Source organism: Tympanuchus pallidicinctus, unplaced genomic scaffold (genome assembly GCF_026119805.1).
Source record: "Tympanuchus pallidicinctus isolate F22 unplaced genomic scaffold, pur_lepc_1.0 scaffold15, whole genome shotgun sequence".
Lineage (NCBI taxonomy): Eukaryota > Metazoa > Chordata > Aves > Galliformes > Phasianidae > Tympanuchus > Tympanuchus pallidicinctus.
Window position 1 is genome coordinate 9,262,376 of NW_026294669.1, and position 12,570 is coordinate 9,274,945.

General features: G+C 42.3%; 1 protein-coding gene across 11 annotated transcripts in view; it reads right to left on the reverse strand.

Moving 5' to 3' along the window:
• KALRN (kalirin RhoGEF kinase) overlaps nt 1–12,570 on the reverse strand; it is a 445,988-nt gene that overhangs the window by 13,424 nt on the left and 419,994 nt on the right. For 10 of the 11 annotated variants that reach the window (XM_052676076.1, XM_052676075.1, XM_052676074.1 and 7 more), the window contains 2 exons: nt 11,235–11,467; nt 8,950–10,149 (listed from right to left, as the gene is read on the reverse strand). In XM_052676076.1, the coding sequence (XP_052532036.1) occupies nt 9,898–10,149; nt 11,235–11,467 (485 nt within the window). In that variant the 3' untranslated portion in view covers nt 8,950–9,897. Of the gene's footprint in view, nt 1–5,200; nt 5,261–6,529; nt 6,654–8,949; nt 10,150–11,234; nt 11,468–12,570 lie in introns of those variants that run through there. The other variant, XM_052676088.1, reaches the window with a different exon arrangement.

The window sequence follows — 12,570 nt, forward strand, 5'->3', positions numbered from 1 at the left end:
TTCTTTGTTCCTATCTATTTCGGAGCAGGTTTGGAAGTTGTCAATAAAGCAGTGACCTAATTCATGGTTTGCTAAAGCTGATGGGAGTTATTGCAGTGGGCCAGAAAAGAGGCCACAAAGCAGAAGCAGCAAGCCTTCAAACATGCAGATGCATTTTCAAGATGCATGTTTATTTTGGGGAGTTAAAAATAATTTTCCAAGGTGAGTGGCTTGGAGTGACATCAAGGAGGTACTGGAGCACATTCAGATCTGTTTCAGCATCACAGCCCTTCTTCATAGCTCTAGGGTAACCTCTGGTACCAGCACAGAGACCTCAAGCTCCATTTACTCCATCAATATCAGAGTAGTAGGGCACAACATGGACTCATTGCTCACACAGAGGCATTATTTTCCATGGAAACATACTTTCCATTGAGCATTGAGATTTCAAACATTCACTCCCAGCATCGTGGAAGGCACCCCCCTCCCCCCCTTTTGCATCCCTAGAGAGGACTTTGAGAACTATTTCTATAGTTCTCATACAACCAGCACACTGATGGCCTCCTGTGTGCCACCTAACACTCCTGCTGTGAGTCCTTCTCCTGCAACTGTTGCTCAGTGGGGACCAGGATCCCATGGGCAAGAAGAAAACACAGTGTAAGATGGCACTGGATGAAGAAAAATATCTTTCCACCTGTGGGGAGGGAAAGAGGAGACAGCACTCCTGATTAAGTTACAGCATTCACATGGCACTACAAAGGAAGAAAAAGCATTTGCTCTGGATGGAGATATCCATCTAAAAACCATCACTTGCCACTTGTCCCTAAATGAGACCATCAATTTATCAGATTAGTAGCCTGAAGCATCAGCTCATTTGCACATAAATCTTCATTTCTGGAATACACATACATATCCTGCAGCTCTCTCCTGCCATGCCTGCAGCATGCATTAAATTCCCTTATTATTCACTGAATTCTGTCCTGGCAGGATTAGAGACTGGGAGAAATAAACACTCTTAAAACTTTGCATTAATTTCATAGCTCTAAAGTAACCATTAGAAGATACAGCTACAGTGATATATAAATTAGATATATCTATAAATAAATAATGCTACATTTTAAATAATTTTCAAGGCACAATTGTTTATAATAATTGACTTACCAATGTGTTTTTTTTTTTCCTATTGCCTTAACAATGGAATATCATAGAAGAAAAATTACTACTCTTAGATGACACTGGAAGAGCCTTGGAGTAATATTTAGATTTCCTTTGATAAAACTTCAGCTGTTAATTGATAAAATGCTGCCTAACAACACCCCTCAGTCATATCTCAGCTTTCACCTCCTGTAAGCGTAGATAAAATTAAAGCCTTTAGGCAAGAGGATACCAAATGCCTCCAAAATGATCGAATGCATCACTTATTTTTTCCCCACTTTTCCTGATCTGTAAGGCTGGGTTGCCAACTGAACCCTTCATAACAAGATCCATGCTTCAGCTAAACAGCAGAGGGCATGTTTACTCCAAGGCAAGCAGCTCAGCATTTTGTAAACACTCCATGGCACTTCTTGCTTGCTGAGTTAAAATAAAATATTGATTCATTTACCCGTGCTTTTAGCAGTCAGCAGCATACACCACTCTCCTTCTCTTAAAATAAAAAACAACACAAAACTAACAAATTAAGGACTCTCAGAAAAAATAATAGTGGCATGAGCTATAGGAGAATTAAACCAACTGCAATTTGTACGAAAGTCTCTCCCTGACTTGGTCAACTTTTACTGTGGGGATTTTGAAGGAACACAAGCTTCCTCTCCATAAAAAAAAAAATTCACAAGAGAAATTTCTTGGCAAGGAGAGCAAATAAGGATCATCCCACATGTGGGTAGGTGCCACCAAAGGGAAAAGTACGTTAAAATGAGAATGGTATCTGATGAAGTGGTTTAAGATATGAATGGCATCAGGCCTTTCAGCCCCTTTGGAGGGGAGCCATCCATCAGCACAGATGGGCTCAGCTGACTTTGAGACTGACATGAGAGATGTTGACCATGTCACACAGAATCATAGGTTTGAGTTGGAAAGGATCTTTGAAGATCATCTGCTGCAGCTCACTGCAATGCATAGGAGAACTGCGTCAAAGGTCTTACTGAAGGCCAGACAGATGACATCAAGTGACTCTTTCCTTGTCCACTGATGCAGTTACGCCACCATAGAAAGTTGCTAGATTGGTCAGGCAGCATTTGCCCATGGTGAAGCTCATGTCGGTTATCCTGTATCACCTCCCTCTCTTTCATGTGCCTTAGCATAGCTTCCAGGAGGACCTGCTCCATGGTCTTCCTTGGCACAGAAGCTAACAGGCTGGTAGTTTCCCGGGTCAGCCTTTCCACCTCTCTTAAAAATGAGTGTGGCATTGCCTTTTTACTGGCCACCAAGGACTCCACCTGAATGCCATGTCTTTTCAAATATCGTTGAGAGTGGAACATGCATCCATCTTCTTCCCCATGACAGGCTCCTGTTGTGGAGCTGCTAGCTGTGGGGTGTCTCTGGTTTTGAAGGCTACTGTGTGTCCCAGGCACTAAGTTATGCAGCACTCTACCATCTACCTGCAGATGAAGCACATCAGTACTTCCTCTTTCAAAAGCTGAACTGCAGTAGCAGTGCTGCCAGCAGACTTGCACCTAATGAGCCACCTGCCCTCTGTCTCAGCATCCCTGCCCTGTAAGGGCAGCAGGACAGTAGCACGGCTGCTCTGAACAAAAAGAGAGAGCTTTATGGGACCTGCGCAGGTGGCTTGTGACCTCCCCGACAATATCGAAACCCCACAGGGCGTTACGACACAGAGCTGTGCGACATTCACGTCAGTGTCCAGGACCCCAGCCATGGGTGTGGAGCTGTAGGCTGATTCACAGGGGCACACACCTTCTTTCAGAAGAGGAACTGCCTGTTCCTGGGCAATTAGCTTATAGACACGCAAAGGAACTGTCTGATCTGCTTTAAATATAGGTTACTCCTATCCCTCACATGGCTACAGCTACTCTGTGAATGTCTGCTCCTACACTCCACGTGCCCAACAGGCCCGCTTGCACCTTCTGTTTTCTGAAACAATAGGAACTATATTTCATTTCCACTCATATTTGTTTTCATTGCATATTGATAAACTCGGAGAGCAGAAGCAGCCAACAAGAGATACAGCTCCTATTCCAAATTACAATGAATGGAAAGTTCTCCAGGGCCAGCATGTCCCCATGTAGGCAAAAATACAGCAACAGCATTTTAGGGCTTTGAAAACAGCCACTCAGTTCCAGCTTCCTGCTCTCACCGTGTGTGTTCTCCACATTTCTTTCTGTATTTCCCCATCAAACAAAACAAAGGGCTTCAATAACCTGGAATCTACTGAACAGATATGTTTTACAAAGAGCAAGCAAAGGTGGAAGTGAAAGGGACTTCATAGATATGACTAGCTTTCTTGCTTCTCACACAGGGAATAGGCTGGAGGTAAAATGTACTGATATTTCTAAGTAATTAATATGGCTGCTTTGTATTCAGAGGTCTCTTTATTCTAGCATCAGGTGCGTGTTTTCATGTATGACAGGAAGACATCAGCATGTCATGGGTGATAGGCTATAAAGGAGGCCAGGTGACCCACCCAAAGCTGAAGTAATAGTGACCAACACCTTCATGACCTGGGTAGGGCTGCGTGCTCCTCTGAACGACAGTGGTTGGGCCAGGACAGAGCTCTGCATCAGCATTCCCACAGCCCATAGAAATGTCACAAGGCAAGCCAGGTGTGGAGTATGGAGAGCTGACTCTATACAAACTGCTTGAGGCCATAGGTACCCTCTACTGATAATTTTAACACATCTGAGCTTTTCCTCCTATTCAGCAAACTCAAAACACAGAAACCCTCTGGAAAAGGAACAGTGATCCTCATCCAGCTCTGTATATCACCTCTCTACCTATCTTAGCTGATTTTTTTTTGCTCCACAGAGCAATTTCCAACAACCTAAAGCTTACACAGGTTCATGCACAGTAAATGTACTCTGCCTCGTAACAAATAACGTATGCTTCCAGTTGTTACCTGTGATTGGCAAAACGCTATTTGAAAGCACAAAGATACTCCTGAGAATAATGCAGCATTAGTGGTAAGCACCATTCAGCCTCCAGCATGTTAGCTGGGTCAAAGGCTTTCTGTTAGTAAACATCCCCTTTGCAAAGATGTATTTATTGACAAAAACACAATTAAAATAGAAGAGAGACTTCGGGTTAAAAGTTTAAGTGGTGCATCCCAAAACACTTTTCTATTCCTCCTCCAGGAAGAAGATCAGCTTTCTTCTGAAGGATGTTTGTTGTACAATATGGCTAAGAGCATCCTGCAGATGTGATATCCCTGTTTGCCAATGACTTGCCCTACTATCTCTACAAAATCACAAAGGTCTCATGGAACCTTCTCCTCGCCTTTAAGCCTTGGTACAATGTACACAAGTGCTTAGTGTGGTCACTGTATAAAGAAAAATGGGCTCTGCAATATTCTGATTGAGAAGAACCAGTTCTCATGACTTAAAGCTCCTTCTGGCTCTCAGTAAGGTGTGTTTCAGTCACTCCAGTAGAATCACTGGCTTCATGCTGGAAAAGATAGTGTAATGCACCACAGACTGGGTCACCATAGCTGCATTAATCTTGTCTATAATACAAGCATATTAAAGCAACTAATTTTACCAAACCCTTTCAGTATCTTCAAAGAAATGCAGTTTCCCATTATTTACTGACATCATCTACTAGAAGAAAAAAAAAACTTAGTCATTTCTGATCTAGACGATTTAAAGCACCTGCTGTGGTGCAACATTTGCTCCAGTAATTCACAATGTGGGTCTGACTAGCAGCTCAGCACGTGCTGTCAAGACAACAAGTGTTTTTAATACAGAAAGCTACTACATTTCTTGGTAGTCGATGTGCAAGCACTATCATTGCATTGGACAAGATCTTAGATGGGAAGAGGTGACTCAGTAAGAACTTGTTCCTCAACTTCCTCCATTGCTGCTATCACAAAGGCAGCCCAAACTCCAGCTCACCCCCTGGTAAAACCAGAACTGGTGCTCTGTGTGACTCATATTTAATTGGCAGGTATGATCGTGAGAGACGCAGACCCACCAGCTCCCCTTTCAGCAAAGGTATTTCAAAACAGGCACATGTCAATGGAAATAATAATGACAAGGATGATTGTCTCTACCTCCATGCTAGTATTGGGGTCAAGGTCATCACACTCTGATTCCTCTGAGCTGTTTGTCTCCTTGTTTGGCAGCATGAAGAGGAAGAAAAAGAACAAGAGATTAGTGGAGAGATTGGTTAGACAGGGCAAGCAGCACAGGAGCTGTGAGCATGGAAATGGGTAACAGGAAAGAAAACATTCCAAAGAAAAAACCCAACTCCAAACCAAACCAACAAAACAAGGGAACAAAAGGCAAAGACGTGCTTTGGCAAAGAAGAGGCAGTGATGCTGCAGGTTGTTCTGGCAGCACAGTAGCAGGGAAGCAGCAGCAGAAGCACTGTGACCACCATGCAGCAGCTACTGCTGCCCTGAGGCCGGCCCTGGGTGCAAGGGGCAGGTGGCCTGTAGTGGCCTTTGCACATGCTATCTCTGTTTTACTAGGCAGACGTGACAGAAAGCCTCCAGAAAGGAAAACACTTAATCGTGGGCTCTCCTGGAAGGGGGTGGATTCATAGTACATGCTCAAGTGCTTTCCAGAATCTTTGGTTGTGTCAGAACCACAAGCATTTGCTTGCCTCTGTTGGGACGGATCCTCTGAGTTGAAGCACAGTAGTCAGGTACCCAGAGCAGAAGATGGAGCTTAACCCCACCGTTCTCAACCTTTTCCCTACTGGGAGATCTCAGAGAGAGAGAGAGAGACAGACAGACACGGACACACACGGACACACAGACAAAACCCTCTCCTGGAAAGACTGAGTCAGCATCTCTTTCCTGTCTGATAATATGGAAGTAAAAAGGTCACTGAGACCATCTCCCCTGAGCAAATATCTTAAGCATCTCAAGGTTGAGAATCCCTTATTGCAACCTGTGGGGAAATTTTAGCCTAAGGAAAACTTGTCGGTGTCAATAAGGCCATCGTTTCACCCGGTGGCTTTCTAACTGCTGCAGTTGCTTTGATGCACCTGCAGACTGGGACAGATCAGAGGTAGATCAGACACTGTTTTCTCAATGTTAAGAGCAGTTATTTAACTTCATAAATGGCTTTTTGTTTATTTGTTTAATGAAGATTACTTACTTGCATGAGGGATGCCAAGAAAAAGAAAATGAAAAACAAAGGTTGCATTTTATCTTGCATGCAAAAATCCTGCTAAAACAAATACTAAAAAAAACCAAAACAAACAAAAAAAAAACATAACCAAAACCAAAAGGAAAAAAAGATAACTGAAGTGGGGAAAAAAAAACCAAACCCCAAGTTGCCGCTCCCTCCCTCTCTCAGGAGAGGATGCTATAGGGGGTGAAAATGATGGGAAGCAGGAGAGCGGCACACAGCTTTCAGATGGCCTTACTCACTTTAACAGAGACTTTGTTCCCCAGAATATCCTTGGATTTACGTGGCCCATTGGCTTCATTTTTGCCACTGCTCTCCTTTTCCGCCCGCTTTCTCATGCGCAGGGTATGCCATGAACATGACTTCCTGTTGTACCAAAAAACGCAGCAATCAAATGGCAATTCATTGTAGGAAGGAAGGATTTGGAAAGGGGAACCAGCATCCATGTTTGCGATTACTGCAATTCCCTAGAAGGTGAAAGCCACCAGCAATATGCCTATCTCTATTTTAGCAATGAGAGTTGAAGTTAAAAAACAAACCAAACAGTTCTGCAAAGCAGATGTTGTGCCACACTTGCTGTTTAGATGCATGGACCAGGAAAAAAAAATACCATGATGGAAGCAGGCAACTAGAATTTGGTTATGTGGTTTCCAGATTTTATCTTGCATTGCCAGAAACAGAATTTTTTTATTTTTGCTGCAGGTTAAAGGTCAATTTAGACCTCAGTCTTGTTGGTTAAAGCTGTCAAATGAATGCAAATAAATGAGAACTGTTTTAATAGATCACATAGTAGAGCAAATTAAAATTTTTAAGAAATTCAAGGTATCTTTCTCTACATGTTTCTCCGAACATGAACAGCCCAAAAGATAGGAACTACATCATTAACTTTCCAAGAGATAAGTCATTCCCTAGAATGACAAGCTCTGCTATGCCTCTCAAGACCAAGAATTTCCCATTAGTATAATAATTGATTTTGCCAGTTTGGAGAGGGAGGATGTCAATCAGTCCATGCTTTTTGACAAGCACCACAGCAGGTATGATTTGCAGTACATGTTTCATCCCTCATTACTGCGCCTACAACCTTACTCTTGGAAAAAAAGAAAAGAGACCATGTCACCCTTTGTAAGAGCAATGCTGTGTTGACGACAGAAATTGCATGTCAAAGCAGACACAAAAAAAAGAAAAAAGAAAAAAAAAAGGGAAAAAAAATACCCCAAACACTTCTCAATATGAATTCCATTTGGTTTAAATAGTGAGCAGGTTGGGGAGGATTTGGGAAGGGTTATGTTGTCCAAAGCAGAAAGCTCTCAAAACAGCAGTGTGATGAGCTGGGATCCAGGTTCAAAGCATCTGCCCACCTTTAAGTCATGCAAATTTGATTTGCATGTTTTAAGCCCAATGTTTGGCACATGTCATGTCTACAGTACCTTGATACATTTTACAAAGCAAGTTGCATGTAATCCAACGACCACCTGTGATGCCAATAAAATGCAGTATGTTAGCAAGGTAGGACTCAAAGGATCCCCCACACAGCTGATGTACCCCCAAGAACTCTGTGGCCATTTCATAAGCTTATTTTTGTTGTTTTCCAGCACCTGATTGACACTGTGCAATAGCTCATTTTTAAGACAGTAAAATTAATGTTCTCCCAACAACTGGCTGCACTGACACAAGACTAAAATGGTTCGTACTGTGTTTGTGTGATGTTAACAGCTGGCATGGGCAGTTGTGTTTTGGCACAAGAAGCACCAACATGTCCTGCACATCCCAGCCAGCAGGGGATGCCTGGTATTTGGGCATTTCTGGAGGAGGTCCAAATTAGGTGTGCAGATCAGGGGAAGTTATCCAACACTTTGAGACTATTATATTGTCCTTTAGGATACAGTTGAGTCAAGAGTGATCAAAGTCCTGGCTGATGGACTTCCTGACCTTCACCTGTCATGATGCCAGCACTACTGCATCTACCACATATTTTGTGTACAGTATCTGTCAACAGAAGAAACAGTTTTATTACTTATACTAATAAGTCCACGTAATGTGGCAGACTAGATGGGGCTGAAGATAACACCTGCTCCAGGTAATTTTTTACCCATATGGCTTACAGTAGAAAGTCAGTCAAGCATCTTTTTGTTTCAGGGTTGTTTTAGTTCTTTGAATCTGCAAACATGATTTTAAGTGTCTTTAAATGTCACTGCAGTGAGAAAGAGAGAAGTGCAATGCATGTGCCTTTTAATTCTGGCAAGCCTTCCTGGCCCCAATACAGAATTTGACAGTACAGCTGGAAAAAAAGTCTTTACCAGGAACCTGGTGCTGGGGATGAATGTAAAGGCACATGTTTGCAGAGCTTGGTTGTAGGAGGAACTCAGGAATAGCTGTGGCACACATGCAAGAGACATGCTAAGCAATTCCTCTGGCTTAGTGTGCCATTCATAGTAGCATTCAGTTGTTTGCCTGAGATCACTGACTCATGGGTCGAGTCACTGTTTTTTCTTGGCCAAAATATCAGCAGATTCCAAATTATTATTTTTAATGAAACTGCCACTAAATCTTTCTTCATATTCAATTCTGCGCTTCAAGGCACTCATGGAAGACAACAGAATTTGCAGCACACATCATGCATTACCATGTAGTTGTTCTAGTTGTTAAAAGAAATCAGTCGGTATTACTTGAAAAGAGGGTTGTACCTTCAGTATTTAATACCAAAAAACCACTTTCTTGCATTTCAGCTGACAAATTTCTAAAAATCAAGAAAGAAAAATATATATCCACACATTTGTTAAATAAGCAACAAAAAGTTATAAACAAAACAAAATAACAACAACAAAAAATCAAATAAAACCAAAACAAAAAAGGGTCAAACTAGTTCTTTTACCTCATTAAAACATGCTCATGGTGAAGATTTATTTTACATATTTAAAATAGTACATTTAAAATTAGTTACATGACAGGTACAATGATGAACATTGCGACTATCCATTATATTGCACAACCTGACTTCATCAGTATGAGTTTGTTTCTTTCTTCTTTTTTTTTTTTTAAATAGTGCAAAATACTTTATACAGGAATGTATTTGTATGGGGGTCTTGCAAACCAAAAAATATTTTACAAAAGAAACTGCGAACAGAAAAAAAAGAACAAACCAACCAACCAAACAAACAAAAAAAAAGATACAAGCTGTACAAGAAAATTGCCATAGACAACAAAATTTCTCCTCTTAGAGAAGCGAATCTCAGTCCAACACAGGGCCTGATTATTTTTTGCCAGATGCTGTTATAACCCATATATAGATTAGTAACTTAATACAACATAAATATAAGTCCAGTCCAAGCAGGTCCATGTTGGTGTAAAATGGTGTAACACAAAATACGTCTTTAACCAATTGTGGTTTTATTTCTCTCCAAAGGATAAACAAAACCCCACATAATGTAAATAAGCAGAACCCAAGCTATCCACCATGGCTGCCCGACGCTGCAGATTGACCACTCAGCTTGCTCCAATGGCACTGTAGATAAAAATCAGCAGGAACTCCCTACCATTTGGATTTATTTTTATTTTTATTTTTTTCCTCAAAAACATCCACACAGTGCTCCCAGCGAAGTCAACATGGCACTTACTTGATGCTTCCATCGCTATTATCTGCAGTGGATTTAGTGAGGGGAGCCAAGATATTGCCAGGGATCCATCCTTCAGCAGCTGGAGAGTGGTCGTTTGCAGGCTGGTACACCAGGAACATGTTCTGCTGGTTGATAGCAAGGATCTGAACCACCTCTCCTTGATTCACACAGATCTCGTCCTCCTTCAGTGCATAGTAATCTTTAATCACCACCATGGAAGAGGTCCCATTGCACCCTCCCAAATCAGTCTGTGAAAATGGACACAACAGAAACGTGGTGAGAAGGTGGCAGAGAGGAACCTGCCTTTTCTGGCAGTAATCACGGCACTTCATTCTGAGCCTAACTGCGCCAGGGAAGAAGATACAAATCATCTGATAGTGTTCAGGCTAGATATTCAGGAAAATTTCTTCTGAGAAGGAGTGGTGATGCAGTGGCACAGGCTGCCCAGGAAGGTGGTGAGTCACCATCCCTGGAGGTGTTCAAGAACCATGGAGATGAGGCAGTGAAGAACATGGTTAGTGGGCATGGTTGGGACGGGTTGACGGTTGGATTTGGTGACTTTAGTGGTCTTTTCAAACTTAGTGATTCTATGATTCTACAGTAATTTGTATGGATAGAGAAAGATTTTAAGGATTAGCATGAATGTGACAGAAACCAGCTTCCTGCTTCCTATTAGATTTCGTAGCTATTCCAGCAGTACAGTACCAAGCTGTGTTCTGGTATCGTGGGCGAACTACCTGCACAGAACCAAATGGGAGGGGAAAAACCCATGAAGCCAAAATAATACACACTTCATATTCTTGAATATAATTCTTACTGGAAGGTGGCTTTGGTCAATATCAGCCAACAGCTGTGTCTAAACACTGCTGGACTGACTCTTTGGTGGCTTCTGTGAAGTGTGTCCAGAGTAGGGCACACACATCTGAATCACAACCTTTATCTGGCACTCTGTGATCTGAACTATTTAAACCATCAGAGTAGACCTCTTCAGGAATGGGTGGTTAATGGATATTAGGGAAGCCTGGATATTACTGTTGCCAGTATTGCAAATGGAAATTCAGTTTAGCAGGTCTGCAAATACAGTGCTGTGAAAATCTCTTGGGTTTGGCTTTCCAGGGGCAGGCCCTGTCTCAGCTTTCCAGCTGAAAAGCCAACTACTTGAACACCAGAACTTCCACAGTTCGCATTCAATTTCAAACCACACTGCATATCATTGCTTCAGTCTGTTGATTGCTGTTGACCTGCTTGGCTGACAATTAGAGCTAACTTCACAGATAGCCTATGGTATGAGAAGTGGGCGATGAGATCATGTTTTATCAGATGAGTTCAGTACCTTGCTTTGTTCATACTTGTCTCCGGGCTGTTCATACCCTGTACTGCCATTGGAGGTAGATATCTTCAGGGGTGGGAGAGATGGGTTACGGCTTGTAGCCTTCAAAGGCTTCTCAGACCCTACTGGAACAGAAGAATAGGGTCTGCTGTTGGGCTGAGCGACCCTACCAGCCTGGGGCCTCAGCACTGCTGTGCTACTTTCTTTGCGTTGGTACTCTATGGGAGACTGCAGTGCTGCAAAAGAAGACAAGAATTGCTATACATTTCCAGTGACATTGCAAAGGGATATAGAGAGCACATGGGGTGACTCAATCAGAACAGACACAGTAGTTGCAAAACAAATAGGCACATAAAATGCCACCCATGGAAGCACAGGGCGTATTCATGGCCAGACAGGATGCAAGCGTGTTGCGCTGTACTGTGCGTGAACTGAAGAGTGCACTAAAATAGTTGCCATTTACAGCATACATAGCTGCGTTCATTGTCTTTGAAACCGCACAAATGAAACACCATAAAAATAATCCTGTAACAAAAATGAAAGTCTGAATAGGAGACTCACAGCTTATTTACAGTGATTTTTGTTTATCATCAGGAAATACGGATCAAGACCCATAAGTCTCATCTGTATATTCCCATGAGAGCTTGACTACTAAATTCTCTTCAAATACGATGCGCTGGAACTTGTCTCCCTATGGATTTTCTATATTAACTGATCAACAAGTGAGGAAATATAGATGGTACAATGATATTAATCCCAGAAGCCCAAAGCAACATCGAACAGCTTCACAAGCCTTACAAAAGACTCTGCTTGTGAGAGTATCTTTTGTAGTCTGAGATAGAGCTCACACTGGGAAAAGAAGGATAAAAATGCCAGATGGTGAAAAAATAAAGAATGTGATAAGTTTGGAGGAGAAGGGGCAAGGCTAGGACTTGTGTGGAATGGGAAAGAGACAGATTTACTAGGCTCAGACTCCCATCACCAGACCTATGGGTTTTCTTTCTACAAGTCATGTGGCTTCAGTGGCTGATTTATAGGCAGTTAATACTGTCTGTGTACATGCACCAGACTAAACCTACTGGAATGCAGAGAAACTCGTCTAGCAAAGGCAGACAGGAGGACACAGTGTCACAGCATCAGCCCAGCCAGGGAACCACAACAGAAAGAATGTCTTTCCCAACAAGAGGAAAAGGAAAGACAAACAGAAAGGCTCAGCACCACACAATATGCTCCCCTTCCAGAGAAAGGCAGGGCTCGTCCAACAAGAAACCACTTAATACTAGAGAACAAGAGACTAAAACAAGTCAAGGAGGACAGATTGCTTTTTTCCTCAAATGGA